Source organism: Barbus barbus (genome assembly GCF_936440315.1).
Source record: "Barbus barbus genome assembly, chromosome: 17".
Lineage (NCBI taxonomy): Eukaryota > Metazoa > Chordata > Actinopteri > Cypriniformes > Cyprinidae > Barbus > Barbus barbus.
This window is the reverse complement of record NC_136745.1, coordinates 15,200,557-15,219,290: the sequence shown is the minus strand read 5'-3', so window position 1 is coordinate 15,219,290 and position 18,734 is coordinate 15,200,557. Positions and strand designations below refer to the sequence as shown.

Genomic DNA, 18,734 nt, shown 5'->3' with positions numbered 1-18,734 from the left:
GGATGATCCTCTCCGTGGTAAAGAAAAACCCTTTCACAATCTCAACCTGACTGAGCATGCATTTCACTTGCTGAAGACAAAACTTAAGGCAGAAAGACCCACAAACAAATAACAACTGACATCAGTTGCAGTAAAGGCCTGGCAAAGCATCACAAAGGAGGAAACCCAGCCTTTGGTGATGTCCATGAGTTCCAGACTTCAGGCAGTCATTTCCTGAAAAGGATTCTCAACAAAATATTAAAAATGAACATTTTATTCATGATTATTTTTATTTGTCCAGTTACATTTGAGCCCTTGAAAATGGGTGTGAGTGTGTATAAAAATGGTTGTAATTCCTAAGCTTTTATGTTTTGTTCAACAACCTTGAATTAAAACTTATAGTCTGCACTTCAATTTCATCTCAAATGTTTCATTTTAATTATATATATATATATATAATCATGTGTGTGTGTTAAACACAGAGGCTTCGAAATGGTTCAAATAATTATCATCTTCAGATTCTATATTAGTCTAATGTTGTGTCTCCAGTAGGCTACACAGCCAGAAGTGCTGAGTTCCAAGTATGTCCAGTATGTGTCGCCTATTTACCTATAATTAGCAACAGAAAACACTTGGGCCATATTTAGCAGAACCTTCAGATAAATGATTTCAGGGCTTTTCTAACTAACTTTATTTTTTCAGAAATATTTGTGAATAAGAAGAGGGTGTTCCGGTTTCCCTCAAGTCAAAGCAGATTAGTTCATCACATTAACAATGAACTAATGTTCAAAGCCAACTAGTAGGCCTCGGCTATATTATTTTATGATTTGATTTAAATCATATATATTTTGCTATATATGGCATTCATTTTTAACCGTGACATACGCGCCGAATACTGATGAATAGCACAACAACCGCAGTTGAAGGTAAGTGAACGATTTTCTGTTCATTCATACTGAGGAAACTGTAATAAATTAAAGTGCACAGTCCTAAAATCTAGTGTGATACACCAAACAAATATAGCTATGAGGATAGGCCACAAAATCGATCCTTTGCTTAATACTCTTTATTTCATTTAGGTAATCCACACAGTAGTGTAATCTACACAATACAATATCCCCATTCACTGTAAAATAAGAAACATTTAAAAAATATTAATCTTGAAAATCGTACACCCATCTCATTCACTGTAAACAAATTATTGTACGAATCAGAGCGACTTGTTCATTTGAAGAGCAGACCATTTTGTTCCAAGTATGCAGATGCCTTGAGTTATATTGATTGATTACATAATATGGGATCTACTTTATAATGATTACAAAGAACGTATGTGCTGTAAATTCCTATCTAAAGATCCTCATGGCTACATTGCTGTTGCGATTCTCTTAAACAAACCAGCAGTTGTTTGAAACATCAGTTATGAATTCAGTTCATTTATTCAAGGTCCTTTAATATCACAGATCTCAAATGGAATGGGAATGATCAAAGATCTGAGCACCTAGGACCTTCATTGAGGGGTACAACAAAAATTTGTCCCAGGCCCTGCAAATGTTAGTGACGCTGGCGACCCTGATCTGGCACACATTAAACACCTAGAATTGTCCCCTACCCATCATCTTCCACAGAGATACGTGAAGCATAATACTGAAGACCTTCAGGGAATCTTGAAGAACAAGGACTTTTGTCACAATTAAAACAAAAAACAAAGAGTGGCTACCAACAGAACCAGCAGTCTATCCACAGAAATGTACATGTTCTCAGTTTGATTTCATTACTGCCAACACTACATTCAAGAACTGAACAAATGTGGCACATCAACAGTCTCACAACAACAAAGATCAGAGCGCTCAACACGCAGCTAACCGAGAGCTGTTGCGGTCTCTTAGTAGATTACATATTAAACATATTTAAATACCTCAGCACATGGAGACTTGGTCAATTAAACAGAAAGTTCACAAAGATTAACATCAGTAAATCTAAAAATACATAACATAGCCAAAAATACATGAACATCCAAACACGTACCCAATTGTATTATTTGATCCATTCGCGCCAAAACTCTTCTAGGAAGGCTTTGGCTTTTGGAACGTGGACGCAGTGATGGGAACTGGTTCACAGCCTGTGTTACAATTCATCCTAAAGGACAAGGCTTTGTGTAGGTCAATCATCTTGTTTCAAAAAAGGTGGTGAGTGAGTTCTTTATGGACCTTGAAAATAAAGTTTAACATGCAGCTCTCTAGAATATCACTGTATGCAGTTCATTAAAGGAATAGTTCACCCAAAAATTTTCTCACCTTCAGGCCATTCAAGATGTAGTTTGTTTTTTAGCGGAACAGATTTGGAAAATTTTTGCCTTATCACTTGCTCACCAAAGGATCCTCTGCAGTGAATGGGTGCCGTCAGAATGAGAGCTGATAAAAACATCACAATAATGCACTAGTAATCCAGATGACTCCAGTACATCAATTTACGTTTTCGGAAGTGAAAAGCTGTGTGTTTGTAATAGACAAATCCACGTTTTTAAGTCTTTATCCATCATGTGGCAATGGTTTAAAGTTAAAAACATGCAGCTTTTCACGTCACAAGACATTTATTGATGGACTGGAGTCATGTAGATTACTAAAATACAATTTTCTAGCTAGAATGTCTTTATGCAGTTACATTAATACTTGTCATTATAAATGACTGAAATCTGAAGCCAAACCTGTTCATTTAAAGGAACTGTCCATGTACTTTGGCCATGTAGTGTAAATGGCAAACAAGAACAGGATTTACGCAACGGCAGTGTAGCACCTCATAAAAGGAAAAGTCACACTAGCTAAAAAAAATACTATTGGATTGTGTCTTTTCTTTAAAAGATACAGAAAACGACACATTACCTTTCATTAGTCATTAACCTCTATAGTTAAATTGTTCTAGTTATTCTAGGAAACTGTTGTGTGTTACCTTACACGTAACAAAATATGGCACGTGAAAAGACAGTTTTTAGGGTGGACTTGAGTAAATGGCCTTTCATTACAGAAAACAGATGCAGGTTTGTGAAGTTTGCATTGAAAAACAATGTGTTACCGTGAACTGCTAGAGGAGTGGACTTTGGAACAGTCAATGAGAACACGCTGAACTTTAACCTCACACTATTTTCACTTACAAAATGTTTGTTCATGCAATGTCAGCAGGCAGAAGAAATGATACAGTATGAACATACACACTATTCTTGTATAACATCCTAGTTAAACTCAAATACTGAGGATAGTAAAATAGATAAAACTCTTCTTAAAACCCATGCTGTAGTTTATCGGTTTATTAAACCTGCGTCTAAGGAAATGTGTAGCAGAGGTTTGTATTTGGCAACGTTTTCAACGGATTGCACTGTTGTCATTTAGAGGTCCCTTGATTTTTCTTGAAACTGAAATGAAATTTGGCACTAACTGCAACCCTCATGAAGAGATGAAGATGAAATACTGACAATAACAATGCAATACAGACTAACGGAAAAGAAAAACAAGGTCAACACCAGCCATCTTTGATCCTTACTGAAAACGACATTGAATGGCACATGGAATAATCTGGCAGCAAATACAATTATTTCAAATATATATATAAAAAAAAAAAAAACAATGCTACATGTATATACAGTAGTGTGCACCATCATACACGTCAGACAAAAAGATTGGCAAAGATCAGCAACGACAAGCTTAAAAACAATTAAAACAGTCAAAAATGTAAAATCATCTTACAAAATGACTGAGTTGGGATGTCCTGGAGAGGAACGGGTGAACTTTGGCACACAAAGAGATGTTTAAGATGAACGTGAAACCATTACAGTAGAGAGCAGATTCACCAACGTTTATCTTTACAGTCCTTTGTTGAAGTAGACGGTCTCTACTCCAGGATGACTGGCTCGAATCTTCTCCTGCAGCTCTGGTTCCAAACGGCTCACTGCCATAGAGCTGCATGAATGATGCATTTAATTATGAAATGCAACAGAATGATTCATAAAACCAATAGAATTATTCTGAAAAGATTCAAACTGTTTTGAAAATGTTCTCACCTCTTTTGTGGGAATAACGCACAGCACAATGGGGTTGCAAACACAAGGCTAAAAAGAAGAAATAATGGGTAACAAATTATTGAATGCCTTTCAGGAAATAACTGTTTCTTAGACCATCATTCTATCTTTGGCAACTCACCAAAACCCAACCAAGCCAACTTGAATGGGTGCACTCATCCACGGAAACCTCTGAAAAATTGAAGGAGGAGAAAATCAACCTGGCAACAAAGCCCTTGATTCTATGGAGCTATTTTAGGGGCTAATGCATTAAAGCAGACCGGACACTGTTGTTGGGTGTGTACGTGCTCTTCTAAGGCTAAATAGCTTTCATTAAGATTTTCAGCCATGTATACTAAATATTTATAATGTAGGTTTGAAATTACCTTCAGGAAGGCCTTCTTTTCCAAAGAGTTCATTAAAAATGGTGGGATTGCTATAGGAGGATTTAATTAGAATGATGGATTATTTATTTGTAATTACAGTGTCCCATAACAGATATGCACTTTGATAAATGAACATTGCATTTGCATAAGACCTACAGTGAGGGACTACTCAAAAAATCCTGATATTTGATATTTTATTACATTTCAAATTCCTAAACTTTATTTCTAGGTTTAAATCAGATGCATAATTTTATAAATATAGTTGCAAAGCCCATTTCAGAGATTTCGAGTAAACGAACCCATTCCCGGAGAGGCCATGAGGATTCTGGAAACCACCACTTGTGTGATGGCCTGTTGAGCTGCCTTTGAAGATTCTCCTAACCGATTGTCGTTCTCATCTGTTACTGGAATGCCGTGTTTGAGTTCCCTGATTGAAACAAAAGGCACAACATAGTTCACATCACTTCATGTCTGTTATACTGTGCACACAGTATACGCCACCGGTCAAATATTTGGGGTCAGCTGATTTCATATTTTTTTTTTTTAAAGAAATGATCATTTTATTCAGCAAGAATGCATCAAATTGGTCAATAGTGACAGCAAAGACATTTATGATATTACAAAAGATTTACATTTGAAATGAATGCTGTTTCTATTCATCAAAAAATCCTGAAAAAGAAATGTGTCAAGGTTTCCACAAAAATATTATGCATAAGGATTGTTTTTTTTTAAAGCAGCAAATCAGCATATTAAAATGATTTCTGAAGGATTGTGTGAAAACTGGAGTAATGACTAATGAAAATTCATCTTTGCCATCACAGGAATAAATTACATTTTAAGATATATATAATAAATAGGAAATAGTTATTTTAGATTTGAGTAATATTTCACAATATTAATGTTTTACTATATTATTAATCAAATAAAGAGTTCTTTCAAAAACATAAAAAATCTTACCAAACCCAAACTTTTGAATTATACAGAACATGCTCATTTTTTTTTGTTATTCCAGTATTTCATGACTATCGAACAACCGATTCTGAGCAACCCTAGTAAACTCAGGTCAAAGCTCTTTATGCATGATTTGTTTTAGATAATTATTTACCGTTGTCTCATGAGTGGAATATTAATACAGTTAGCAGCAGCTACAGCAGCGAAAGGAACAAAGCGTCCTATGAGTGGAGACACATGCTGAAAGACAGTAAAATTATTTTTAGTTTAAACATAAATACTGATTATTAGATGAACACAAAGAGTGAGCAATGAGTAATAAACACTCTAATATTTATTACTTTGCAGTGAAAGAGTTACAGCCCTTAAACATTAGAAAGCAAGACCATTACCTTTGCTAATGCATTTAGTCCTAAAGCAGTAGCCACGGCTCCTGTGGTGGCTGATACATATGCTGTGCCAAGCTGGCTGCAAGAACAAATATTAGGAATTTAGGGATATTGCAAAATTGTTCAACGCAGAACACTAGATAAATGCAAAAAATGTTCATATGCATGATCGCACTTTACTGTGATGGGGGCATCTCCGCTCCTGTTGGTGTAGTTGACAATGGCATTAAAAGACTGATTAATCCACTGCCAAAACAGAACCGCTGGAGTCGTTCTAAAAGGAGAGAAAGAGTATAAATATTCAGCATTATATGTGGGCAAATCATTATTGTCCAAAAACGTCCTATTGCTACCCTGCAATAGTGGATTACACAGCAAAACCAGCATGATTCACCTGTAGAACGTCATCATGCATCCAGTGATGGTCATGTTCATGGGGACCTGAGCAGACATGCGACCAATCAGGAGCATTTTCTCGCCTGTGTCTGGATGGAATGCTGAGTCAAAAACATACTTCGCCCTCCATAGCTCGTCTTCTGTGAGACCTGGTGTTACCACCCCTTTTCTTCAAGGAGAGGAAAATGGAAGTTTACGATAGTCTATTTGTTCAAAATCTATGTAGCATGAAACACTATAGAAAAGCACACAAGTGCAGGGTAGAATCTTACTTGTAATCCAGAATAATCTGACATGCTTTTTCTAATTGTTCATTTGACAGGAGGATGTTTCTTGGGTCTGTGACAGTGAAGAAATGCTTTGCTCGACCCACAAATGTTCCCTGATCCCAGCGTGGCTCTTTAATGTTTATGGAGGTGGAGAGCTCAGCTGCCATGGTACACTGTAAAAATATTACACTGTTAAAAACACTTTTCTTTATCTTTTAACACTGAAGCTATTTTTGATGGTAAGTACACTACTGTTCAAAAGTTTGGGGATGGTAACTTGAGACTTACTTGTTCCAAGATACAATACAAAAGTAATATTGTGAAATATTATAAGAATAAATTATACTAAAATAACTGGTTTTTATTTGAATACATTTTAAAATGTAATTTATTAATGTGATATCAAAGCTGAATTTTCAGTTGTCATTACTCCAGTCCTCAGTGTCACATGATCCTTCAGAAATCATTCAAAAATGCTGATTTGCTGCTCAAGAAATATTTATTATTATTATCAATACTGAAAACAGTAGTGCTGCTTAATATTTTTAAGGTTATTTGATATGGAATAGAAAGTTCAATCATTGATGCATCCTTGCTGAATAAATATAGTAATTTCTACAAAAAAAACACTTAACCCCAAACTTTTGAACAGTAATGTAAACAGAATTTCACTTATGGGCGCCAGTCAGTTTTACTATATTTACTATATAGAAAAACAATATAGTTAAATAACATCTAGTGAATCAAAAGCCCCCCCAGAAACAACCGAATAATGCTTGCACATGACATTCCTCTCCTCATTAAGCCACCGCTGAATCAGCATGTAGCTGCTAAAAACACAGCTGACCAGCCAACCAAAGAAAGACCTGAACATCCGTCACACTGAAAACGGCATAAGGTGCTGCTATTCCCATATAAAGCAGCGCCTCTGTATATATATGGCCTGCTGTGAAACTGGCTGAAGTATCAGATTAGAAAATTGAGTCTCAGGGAAGGGGATTGATTAAATGGATAGTTCTCTCTTTTTAAATCAAATCATGTTCATGTGCTTTGCACGAGATCACTTGATGCTTTGGCTTGCGCTGCGTCCCGGTTGTAACGTCGTGTTTCAATGGTGATAGGAGGTCCGACTCATTTGATTATTTTGAGCAGTTCGTTTCAAAGAACCGGTTCGGATTCAGTGTTGCATTTTAAATGTTTAGAAACGTTTCGATATGTACGTTTTAATTCGATTATGTTTTATTAATAATGTTATTTTCCCAGACCAGCCATAATTCCAAAAAAATATGTAAAACTTTAAATGCACATTTACATTAAGTATCACAATTCATTTAAATATCGTATATATAGCGTATTTCCATAACAAGCAATTTAGTAAAACCAACGTAAAATTGTAAATATTTCGATTTACGTTTTATGTAACGTTCTTCTATTTGCCAATAAGTTTAGTTTTATTTGACAAGAGATGATTCTCGGTTCAATGAGTCAGTTCAGTTGATTCTGACGGATTCAATTCGATCCGTCAACGAATCGTTCAGTCATTTTTCTGAACAATCCTTCAGACTGCTTGTTTGCACACTGCACAGGCTCAACCGATACGCTAAACAAAGTACCGACTCAATTGATTCACGATTCGGACATCGCAACAAAGCGACTATGTTACGTTTTCCTACAATGAAAGCACCAGAACAGCGCGTGCACGCTGTGGATTGCAGTGATAAGACGATGCACGGGCCTCTTGATCTGAACTGAACTTTGAACTGAGAAACCGTGTTTATGACACTTTCCCCAAACAGCCCTTTTCTTGTCCAATTGTATGCATTCATGATTATATTAGACTCTGTGTTTTTTCAATAGCCTAGTAATTAATAATATGCATGAACACATCTTAATTCATAGGCTATATTTTGTGTTAAAACAGCGATGCTTTTTAAAGAAGCACTATAGGATAAATGGCATGATTTATTTGGTGTCTCGTTTTGAAATCAATTGTTAGAATTTCATCATTTTAGCCCAATGGCAAAGAATGGTTCAAAACCAGTCAGTACCGGTTAGGTGGTTTCCTTTGGGGGTTTCAATATGTCATAAATCCAAATATGAATTATTTTATGCTTAAATATCATATTATTAAAATATATCTCCATATGATGAACATCTCAATCAATACTCGTTTTGTCTTTAAAAGCATCTGTACAACTCCAGCTGTGCATCTCTTTATCAACCTCTGGATGCCACATCACAAATCCACTTAGTGGCAGCATAAGCTTTTACATTCTAATGCAGCCAGCAAAAAAAAAAAGAAGAAAAAAATATCTTGTCAATGGCATCCGTGGAGATCTATAAAGAAAGGTCATGTTACTTACAGTGCAACAGAGCAAAGCTCGCCGTCAGATCAAATCACAGCACTCCGCAGCAGATATCAGTCTCACGCGCTGAGGCTAATTTGGAATTTACGAATGAACGTGAAGAACGCTGCAGTAAACGCCACCTTCTCTCCCAGCCAACCACAGACGCTGACGATAATTCAAAATAAAAGTTTTCGATTTCTTGCTAAATATTTGTAACATGGTAACATTCGATTTATATTCCAGAAAACAGTTATATCCATAAAATTAGTTATAGATAAATAGGTAGGTACGGAATTTTAGATGCGTATGCTCAGCGAGTAAGATAAAATGCCAACGAAAGACTTTTGTCGTGAAATCAAAGGAATGCAAATATCTTGATTATGGAATTTAATGAGCTTCAAAGATGCCAAATCCATTCTAAGTCTTCAGTTTTTATGACATACATTTTTGACTGTTGATTGTCTAACTGAAACGTAAAGCATTACTCTTTTATGTAAATTGTGTTCACCAAATAAATAAATGCTGTAGCGCCTGCCACTTCTTATATCTTAGATGCCATTTGTATGTCATACAGAAGGATTACAATGAACACTTTAACCATTTGTTATGTTTTAATCGAATCTCTACAGAAAGATATATGTTAATTACATAATTACCTTTTCGAAATGCCAGTTATTTCTTGGAGCTAATCAAAGCTCTTTTATTCGAAGAGGGTGCGTGATAGATTCATCAGTAGCACAATCAAAGTCCCTTTAAGGGTATTCTGTAGTGTTTGGGACAATTAACTACATTTTAAGATTACTGGTCAAGAAAATGGCTCCATCTAGCGGTTATTTAAAACGCCAACCTGTTATGTCATTCCTGTTATTGGTAGCATTTTCATGTCCGCAATTCTGTGTAAAATATTAAACTCAGGATTTTCAGTCATGCAAATCATATAATTTTGTTTTCATTAAGTTACTTTCTTATTTTTAGTCATTTAGCAGACGCTTTAATCCAAAGTGATTTACAAATAGGAAAAAGTAACTAAAACTAAAAGTTAACACTCTGTAAATACTCTATACACACACATTTAAGAAAATACCGAAATTAAATCAAATGGACAAATGCATACAACAACATTTCAATAGTAAACATATAAAGGGAAAAAACACACAAATGAATAAAATAAAAAGCGATACTTATATCCTTTGCCGGTGTCCTAGCCTGTAAATTAGTAAGATTAGTTGTGTAAGTTAACATAAGAGTGAATTTTAAGTGTGGCACTTTGGTTTTAGTGAGTGTTTAGTATTTTTATTTTGATAAATAAACGTTTTCAGATATTTCCTCGTTTTTAAAAAACTCCTTATCCAAAAAAATTAAACAACACATCACGAGCAAGCATCTCTGTTATATTTTATACAAACTATTAGAATTACAGAAATGATGGTTTTCAAATAATTCCACGTTTTCATCTTCATACAAGCTAAATTTTTATTTTTCTCTGAGCAATGGTTAACCTCATTCTTTTTGTCTTTCCATCCTCTTATATTTCATAGTTTAATTAGTTGCCTGAACTTAACCAGACCATATTTTTTTCAAAGTCTGCTGTACTGTAACCATTAAAAAAATACAATACAGGCATATTTCGTTTTTCTTTTATAGTTACAGTGCTCAGTCCATTTTACTGCATAACAGGAATGACCCAGTTTGACAATTAAAATCAATCAGCAACACTACTAACATTTCGCTCCATCCTACAGCAGAGGAAGGACAGAACGTTACAGCTGCTGTCTAAAAAGAAACAGACTTTACATAGATAAATAGCACAAGTCTTTATTGCCGTCCAAAACTCTATTTAATTGTGCTCTCATTTACAAATGATTGGGAAATAATGCAGTAACAAAAGCAAAAACAAACAAAACCACTGCTCTGTAAACTAAGAACAATAACAAATACTGCATTGAAAAAAGTGCTTAAAAGACACTGAAAAGGGACTAAAACTAAAGTGTCTCATACCCACCTGTAACAAACACTGCAGTAGGCAATCGTTTAAAACAGCAGTCGGAAATTTGCCAGATGACAGCTCATTGTGTACCCGAGGCCATGCAGCATGAAAGTGCAGCTATAATACACAGCACTATTTTAAGCTCATCACAACTTGAACATTATCCAGTCATAAGCATTTAGAGTGTATATTCAAAATGTTATTCCAAAACACAGCGTTTCAGAAGAATGCACATAAACCCGTTAGTCAGAAGAAACCCTTATATCCTGATCAAAAACACAACAGCGTTTTAGTACATAAGAGAGAAAAGTACATGATGCAGATGAAAGAGTACCGTTACATTTGTGTGTTTGTTGAGAAGACTGCAGCTATTTTATTGCAGTATAGATATGGCACGTTTTGGTCCAAGGACAGGGGTTTGTGTTGGAAAATTTGAACAGATGAGCATGTCTTCTATGAATAATCATTGTCCACTGGTCAGATAGTGCTGCAATACTGTAATTTTAAAAAAAGCCTTCCCATCTTACAGGAAATAATCTGGAGTGCGACGAGTAACGTGAGGCTCTCCTCTACGTGGTGCAGGGTCAAACTGTAAACTAAAGGAAATCATTCTCTTAATATTCATATTTATAACAGCAAAATTACAGGTATATAACACAGAAAAGGGAATTATCAATAAGAACAGAAATTGTTGTATGCTTTATGTCATATACGTACAAGGAATACTTGAGCGTGTCATCGAGTTCCATGATGGCAGCCTGGTTACCACATCGGTAGCAATAATTAGGTGCACTGAAGATCGTTACAACATTACGCTCGTGACACCAGTTATAACCCTGTAGAAATGTTTTAAAAAATATATTAGCAAGTAGCTAATCCACAGTCAGTAGGTGTATTATTATCCATCTGCTACAAATTAGAAACAAAACATATATTTGAATATTTTAGAACTTTGTACAATTTCAAATTTCTATTACATATTTTGTTTCTGATATCCTGCATTCTCTTCATGTTATATTTTAATTTACTCATGCAACAAACAACATTCAAAATCTTCAAAAATGATATACGACAACATAATTATATCCATTTTCCTTTCAGAATCTCTTTTATTAGGATTCTGCCTGGTCTGCCATCAGTTATTCCATTGTCAAAAGAACATTTTTTAAATATAGAAAGTACTAGTTACTTTTGTCTAAATTTTGTCTTAATATTTATATATTCTTTAAATTATAATTAGTGTGAAATAGTAAATCAACTATTTTATTTAAAATTGTTTTTTGACAATTTAGTTGAATAATTAAATAACCAATGTGAGACAAATCAAAATCTAAGTAAAAGAGATTCAGGAGAAAGTTAAAATCCATTCTATTACTTTTTATATACAGGCATATTAATATATATATATATATATATTACTTGCCACTATTGTAATTGAAAATATGTCATAATAGCAACTCTATGAATGCATATTGAATGATTTTACTCAATTAGCCTACAGGTTTTAAAGAAAAGTGAAGATGTCTGAAATGTACATCTAATTCATGGAAATACTCCATAATAACCCTCTTAATTACAGTAAATATGACCAATATCACTAGTAATAACACGCCACTTTTGGCCTTCTAAAAATAAAACTTATTTCTACTCCAAAAACCATTTATGTATCCAACAAATATTTATACACGGTAATCAATTCTCTTTTACCTCCATCACTAACTGGTGAGCTCGTGAGACCAGAGTCAAGCAGTTAGCATGGTTAAATGTTTCTGAGATGTCCTGGCCAAATGTGTACCCAGCCCCCCTGGGGGAAATCCCCCAACCTCCACGGTCATCCGGATCTGACCACAGCAAATCACACATGGGACCCTGCCAATAAGATTTCATAAGGTCCTGTGAGTAGTATTCACAGCTGGGACTCTTAATGATTTTGAATATAGTAACACTATACATCTTTCTGATATTCACATGTCGAATTTATACCTCATGGGGAACTTCTTGGATACGGTCCAACGCGCGGATGTGATCCAACGTGTCAATTGAAGGTGACAATCCTCCATGGAGACAGAAAATCTGTGGAGACAGAGCAAAGCTTAAGATTTATGTGCACTCAAATTACTATGCAACGTCTTTGTTTGAGTTGACTACGGTTACAACGGATGAAATACTCTTAATCACAAACCACTTTACCTGTGTGTCTACGAGGGCTGTAAGAGGAAGGTAGTCAAAGAGGTCTGTGAAATATTTCCAAACATTTGCATTTCCGTATTTTCTCAGGCACTCGTCATAAAAGCCATAAACTTGTGTGATCTGTCTACTTTCATGATTTCCACGGAGGATGGTGATTCTCTCTCGATATCGAACCTGGACCATTTAAAATGACAAAACAAGCCATTAACAATGCAAATGAACATTTTCTTAAAAATCTTTCATATTAAAACTATATCTATTCACATACCTTTAAAGACACCAGTAGTGTGACTGTCTCTACTGAATAGTAGCCTCTATCCACATAGTCTCCCATGAATAGATAATTAGTATCTGGTGATTTACCCCCGATCTTAAACAGCTCCATAAGATCATGAAATTGGCCGTGTACATCTCCACATACTGTGACCGGGCAACGCACCTCCTGAACGTTTGATTCTTTGGATAAAATTTCTTTAGCCTGCAATAGATAAAACAGGCAGGTTAGACTACAAAAGCACACAAACCATGGTCTCAACTATTAAGCTAAAGTGCATTTAAAATTCCTAACAAACTGAGGAGCTTCTTGCTACAGCCCACAAGATCCAGGGGGCGTGGTTGGATCCAGATCCAACTCCTCCCACCTTACATATACCTAAACCTACCCATCTCCACCTCCTGATCCCTAAACCCACCCATAAACCTACCAAGCTCCACCCCCTAGATGTGGATCCAACCATGCCCCCTGGATCTTGTGGACTGCATCGAGCCCTACCTGAACAAACTGTGAGAGGCAATGTTGACACAGACCACTGATGAATAAATATTGGCATATGCTTAATGGATTTGTTCTTGGAAATGGAATGAGGGCCCAAATGCACTGTAAAAATGTGTCAGATAACCTAAAAATGTGGTAACATCTAAACTAACTGGTAATAATAAAATAAAAATAAATGAATAATAATATTAATTGCAATACTACTATTAATAATCATTATTTTTAATATTTTATATATTATAAAAGATGGATATTTTCCCCAATACAAACTCCGGAACATCTTCCTTTTGTGCTCCACAGTAGAAAGTGATTCATGCAGGTTTGGAACAACATGTGGGTGAGTACATGATGACAGAATTTTCATTTTTAGCTCAACTATTTTAAGGCAACAAGTGCACATTTTCACTTTTAGATTGTGCAGGTAAAGTTACAGGACATTGAAAATTTTGGTTTAACAGAATAAAGGTCATAGTGATTAATGCAGGAGGACTAATTCTAGATGCGCCACTTGAAATAATCTGGGCATTTTTAACATTGCTAAACAATTTACATAAAAATGGCTCCTTTTAACACATTAAAAGAAAATAAATTATATATGTATATATATATCTCAAAATTAGGTTGTTTAGGTTTTTTTTAACGGAAGCTGATGGACGTTTGCTTAGAAAGCAAAAGGCAAACCCAAAACTCTGCCTGACAACGAATACCAGTAAAGTGGGCATAACCTGACGAGCTCTGGTTGCTAACTGTGCTGCCAACAGCCAACAACCAACAGCAAACAGTCACATTCATGGCGCACAGACGGCCAATAATAGAATAATTCGGCACCGCCATCTTCGGATGAGCGGCCAGTGGGAAGGGCGCACTGCAACTGTATCTGAGCCGATAGCAAATATAGCCTGTCTGCTGCACCCACGGGCCGCCTGACTAAACACGTGTTTTAACATACAATGCAACACTGACTCGGTGAGGATGGCCGTCATGCGGAACTCACCTTCTCGCATAACATTTTCACTTGGTTTTCCGACAGTTGCTTGCACTCGTTCAGTTGCTCGATCCATTGATCCAGTTCTTTCGTGAATACCTTCTCGTCCATTCTCGACAATTCCTTAAATCATTCAAGTAATGTTAAAAAACAAGGTAAAACGACTCAGAATGCTTTATTTGGGTTTGGCGTCATGCGTCAAAGTAATCAATCCCAGTTTGAAATAAAGCTGTTGAGTCCTTGGTTACTTGAAATACTTTAAGGCCGCAAAATGAAGTGAAACGCTGTCAATTTTACTCCCTCAAGAATAAATCGATGAATGGCTGTTCTTTGAAGCAGTACACGATTAAAAGTAAGCCTGAAAGCTCCTTTGATTTCGGTCAGTCTGGTTGTGATGCGCAGCAGCGACGAAGAATACGCTGATGTAGGTTGACGTCACCTAATCCGCATTCAAAATAACGAATCTTACTACTGCGAGGACTTCCTGCTTAATATTCATGAGCCAAGCCTTCTCCATTGGTAGATTACTAGACTTCCTGCTTAATATTCATGAGCCAAGCCTTCTCCATTGGTAGATTACTAGACTTCCTGCTTAATATTCATGAGCCAAGCCTTCTCCATTAGTAGATTACTAGACTGAATCTTTATTACCTAATTAATATTTATAAACCAGGCGTTCGCAATAGGATGGCTATCAATGAACGTCATCATGACCTTATTAATATTGACCAGATAAATCTTCGCCATAGTAGTATTTGTCGCAGATATATTGCTTTGTCTCTTGTGCGTTTAGTGCCGCCAACTGATGTACAAGGGGAATAACAGTACATTTTAATTTGAGAACCGCTACATTAGGCTTCAATAAAGAAATAAAGTAGTAATAATTATAATGTTATTATAGTTACTACTAGTACTACTACATTATGCTCTGTTGCTGGGTTAAAGTACTTTTTACCTATTATTATTATTATTATTATGCTCTGTTGCTAGGAAGTGATAGGTCTTTTTTCCTCTGTGTTTCTGTGTATTTTATGTGAAGAAGCAGCGTTCATTATGGTCTTTAACAAACTTTATTTAAATATTGTTATTCCTAAATATTTTCTATCCATACACTGTTTTCATGGTCATATATTTTTACTTTCTCATATACCACATATTTTTTCTTTACTTTATTTATGTGATGGGGAACATGAGATTTTCCTTGTGAGCTCCACTGATCTATAATAAAGAACATATATATATATATATATATATATATATATAATTATATATAGATCAGTGGTGTGCTCTCATAATAAAGAAGCTTGAACACTCTCCTTGGAAATATGACTTAAATTAAGATTAATAATAATAATTAAAAAATCCCCAACCATACGCATTCTGTATAAACACAGTGACATTTTCAAATATTATAAAAAAATAAATAAAATAAAATAAATAAATAAATATATATATATATATATATATATATATATATATATATATATATATATATATATATATATATATATATATATATATATATATAAATTAATAAATATCGAGGACAAAGGTGGCGCGAAAGCTGACAGCAGGGCCTTCTGGTAGTTATTTGCTGAAGAATAGTATAAATTCCCACCAGCAGTTGACGCATGCGTATTAGCTATTCTTACTATTTTATTCTTTTTTTTCTAGTGAAAATGGCTGCCTTTCAGCTTTAAACCTCAGCGGTTCAGGGGAAAAATATCCATCCCATAATCCAGAATTAGCACGATCTTTTTGGAAGAAAGCATTTTGCGGTTCAAGGATGTCCATATTCCTGCGTGAATAACATTATGCTTCTGCTTTCAAGAATGGCAGATATATCTGTTTCGTGTTTAACCCGTTACACTCCGTGATCCGCGTAACAGATGAGGTAAAGTACTTTCTTTATCGCATTATTTAACGCAAAATTACATCTGTTTTATACTAAATTCAATTTTATTTGCAGTAATTTAAATAATAGTCTATATTAACAACCAAATAGCGCAGGTAAAAAAGACAGAATGACAGGACAACGATGGATTTGCATAAGCGATATTCCGCGGTCGCTGTACATTTTGTGTCCAGACATTGTTTATCTAACTGAAAGTGATGCGACCTACTTAAAGTCTGAATATTTCCGTAGTTTATACATAGTTTATATAGCTACGCCTTCTTCTGCATTAACTTTCAGTGGTTAATTGCACAGGCCCGTTGTTTTTGTTTTGATTGACGTCCTCAATCAATCACTTTCGATGCACGCGGTCGATGTAAGATGTTGGAAAAGTATTGCAAAGCCTCATATTCAGTTGTTATTTCACAACATATTTTTCATTAACCACTTTATCTTGTAACATATCAAATGTTTTCAAATATATTTTATTTTAACAGAAAATGATGCACCAAGTAGCCAGCAACAGCAACGACTATGGTCTGGGTAGCATTGGAGATGATGGGCAACACCCAGCCAGTCACTTTGAGTTGTGCAGTTCACAGTCCAACAAATTTTACACCACCGCCCCACCTCCTGCACTACAACTGCCACTCCCAAACTTGCCCCCCTTGCCACAGAGCATGATCAAGCCCATGTCCTGTCAGATGCAGGACCCCCAGAATGAATTTCACTCCCAAACCGTTCGAATGAGGGCTGCAGATGCTCCTGAGAGCTCCAAGAAAAAGAAAGGCCTCGGAAAGTCTGGACGACGAGGCAGGCCCTCGGGTACCACTAAGTCTGCAGGCTACAGGACAAGTACGGGACGACCGCCCGGCACCACCAGAGCAGCAGGCTTTAAAACCAGCCCAGGACGGCCACTGGGCACCACCAAAGCTGCAGGCTACAAGGTGAGCCCAGGTAGGCCTCCAGGCAGCATCAAAACTCTGGCAAGGCTTAACAAACTGGACTATGGCGCCTGCAATGGTGCACCGTTCCCTTACACTATGATGCAGAAGAGGGCCTTGTGCGAAGCCACTGTGAAAGAGAAAGACACTACTACCGAGTGAAAACTGTGTTTTTTTATTTATTGCAAGGGGGGACTCGGGATGTGGGTGCATGTCCAAAGTCAGAGTGAATTGTGTTTGAAATGTCAAACTCTTGCAAGGAAGAAAAAAAGATGGATTTTGATACTTCAACTCATGTGTATGTGCCAGTGTTATCCTTTTGTGTATCTTTTTCCAAAGACCATTAGCATTACCTTTCTCGCTATGATGTATGTTAACCTATTGTACAGATGTGCATGACGGTAGTATTGTGAAATAAAGTTACAGTATTGAACACATATTAATCTTTTCAGTCCCTTAGACTTTGCTGAAGTACAATGTGGAGAGAACTGCAATTGTGTTGTTTTACATTTAACTTTGCCTTTTCCTTAATACTTTCGATGTAAAGTTACTGCTTTATCACATAGTTTGTTTCACTCTAGATTTTAGGACATTGTATTTGACTTGAAAAATCTGATCACTAGAAATAACTCCTCTGTTCCCCTGATGTGTATGTGAAAGTGCTCTGTTTGAACTGTCCAGTGATATGTTGATCTTTTTTGTTGTTGTTGTATATTTATGAAATTCTTGGTGCCCTTTTCAGACAGAGGATGGTGTGGATTTTTGATAAAACGTCAAGTCACAGATTTCAGCAATGGCATAATGCTCTTGTAAATATAACAGAGTTTATATCAGCCAGTGTGTTCTGTTCAACCTAAAATTGTTTTGCTGATCAGTGATCCACTCTAGAATAGTGTTACTTTTTTTAACCACTGGACTAAAACAAGTCTCAGTTTTGTGTAATTGAATACACCTGATCTGATAAAGAAAAAGAATAAATAAAAATCAATTATCAATCCAAAAAATAAGTTGTGCGAGAAAACTGTTAAAACAATGTTTTTGTACAAATTATTTATAAATATTTTTTTCCCCAGATCTATTAAGTTTGGTGTGAAATTGTGTCTCTTATGAAGTAATGATATGACTGTAATTGTGTAAACAATATAACATGTAAAAATATGTATCCAAAATTTAAAAAAAAAAAAAAACTGAAT

General features: G+C 35.6%; 3 protein-coding genes across 5 annotated transcripts; 1 reads left to right on the top strand and 2 right to left on the bottom strand.

Moving 5' to 3' along the window:
* Window positions 1–1,033: 1,033 nt before the first annotated feature.
* LOC306883792 (sideroflexin-1-like) lies at window positions 1,034–9,538 on the bottom strand. Of its 2 annotated transcripts, none has more exons than XM_079439277.1 (11): window positions 8,782–8,904; window positions 6,422–6,591; window positions 6,148–6,318; window positions 5,929–6,027; window positions 5,757–5,832; window positions 5,519–5,604; window positions 4,713–4,840; window positions 4,414–4,463; window positions 4,170–4,219; window positions 4,031–4,078; window positions 1,034–3,929 (listed from the first exon to the last, which is right to left on the bottom strand). In XM_079439277.1, the coding sequence occupies exons 2-11, from the start codon at window positions 6,583–6,585 to the stop codon at window positions 3,833–3,835; spliced, it is 969 nt and encodes a 322-aa protein (XP_079295403.1). In that variant the 5' UTR covers window positions 6,586–6,591; window positions 8,782–8,904; the 3' UTR covers window positions 1,034–3,832. The 2 variants fall into 2 exon arrangements, with proteins under 2 accessions (XP_079295403.1, XP_079295404.1); XM_079439278.1 differs by lacking the exon at window positions 8,782–8,904 and adding an exon at window positions 9,423–9,538 and having other exon boundaries at window positions 1,035–3,929.
* A 1,029-nt stretch (window positions 9,539–10,567) lies between these two features.
* LOC306883417 (serine/threonine-protein phosphatase 2A catalytic subunit alpha isoform-like) lies at window positions 10,568–15,169 on the bottom strand. The gene is made up of 7 exons (XM_079438660.1): window positions 14,713–15,169; window positions 13,212–13,421; window positions 12,944–13,117; window positions 12,737–12,826; window positions 12,461–12,622; window positions 11,471–11,589; window positions 10,568–11,349 (listed from the first exon to the last, which is right to left on the bottom strand). Exons 1-7 carry the CDS (start codon window positions 14,812–14,814, stop codon window positions 11,277–11,279), a joined length of 930 nt encoding a protein of 309 aa, XP_079294786.1. The 5' UTR covers window positions 14,815–15,169; the 3' UTR covers window positions 10,568–11,276.
* LOC306883418 (UPF0461 protein C5orf24 homolog) lies at window positions 13,965–18,706 on the top strand. 2 transcript variants are annotated; one of them, XM_079438661.1, is made up of 2 exons: window positions 13,965–14,055; window positions 17,095–18,608. In XM_079438661.1, exons 1-2 carry the CDS (start codon window positions 14,032–14,034, stop codon window positions 17,701–17,703), a joined length of 633 nt encoding a protein of 210 aa, XP_079294787.1. In that variant the 5' UTR covers window positions 13,965–14,031; the 3' UTR covers window positions 17,704–18,608. The 2 variants fall into 2 exon arrangements, with proteins under 2 accessions (XP_079294787.1, XP_079294788.1); XM_079438662.1 differs by lacking the exon at window positions 13,965–14,055 and adding an exon at window positions 16,276–16,597 and having other exon boundaries at window positions 17,095–18,706.
* The last annotated feature ends 28 nt before the right edge of the window (window positions 18,707–18,734 follow it).

Excerpts from the sequence above, each read along its gene's own strand:
- LOC306883792 (XM_079439278.1), bottom strand. The coding sequence starts at position 6,585 with ATGGCAGCTGAGCTCTCCACCTCCATAAACATTAAAGAGCCACGCTGG. Across the intron at positions 6,028-6,147 it reads TGCATGATGACGTTCTACAG|AACGACTCCAGCGGTTCTGT; the intron begins GTGAATCATGCT and ends CTCTCCTTTTAG. Across the intron at positions 4,841-5,518 it reads ATTCCACTCATGAGACAACG|GGAACTCAAACACGGCATTC; the intron begins GTAAATAATTAT and ends TGTTTCAATCAG.
- LOC306883417 (XM_079438660.1), bottom strand. The coding sequence starts at position 14,814 with ATGGACGAGAAGGTATTCACGAAAGAACTGGATCAATGGATCGAGCAA. Across the intron at positions 12,827-12,943 it reads CAGCCCTCGTAGACACACAG|ATTTTCTGTCTCCATGGAGG; the intron begins GTAAAGTGGTTT and ends CTGTCTCCACAG. Across the intron at positions 11,590-12,460 it reads CTCACCAGTTAGTGATGGAG|GGTTATAACTGGTGTCACGA; the intron begins GTAAAAGAGAAT and ends ACATTTCTACAG.
- LOC306883418 (XM_079438661.1), top strand. The coding sequence starts at position 14,032 with ATGCAGGTTTGGAACAACATGTGG. Across the intron at positions 14,056-17,094 it reads AGGTTTGGAACAACATGTGG|AAAATGATGCACCAAGTAGC; the intron begins GTGAGTACATGA and ends TTATTTTAACAG.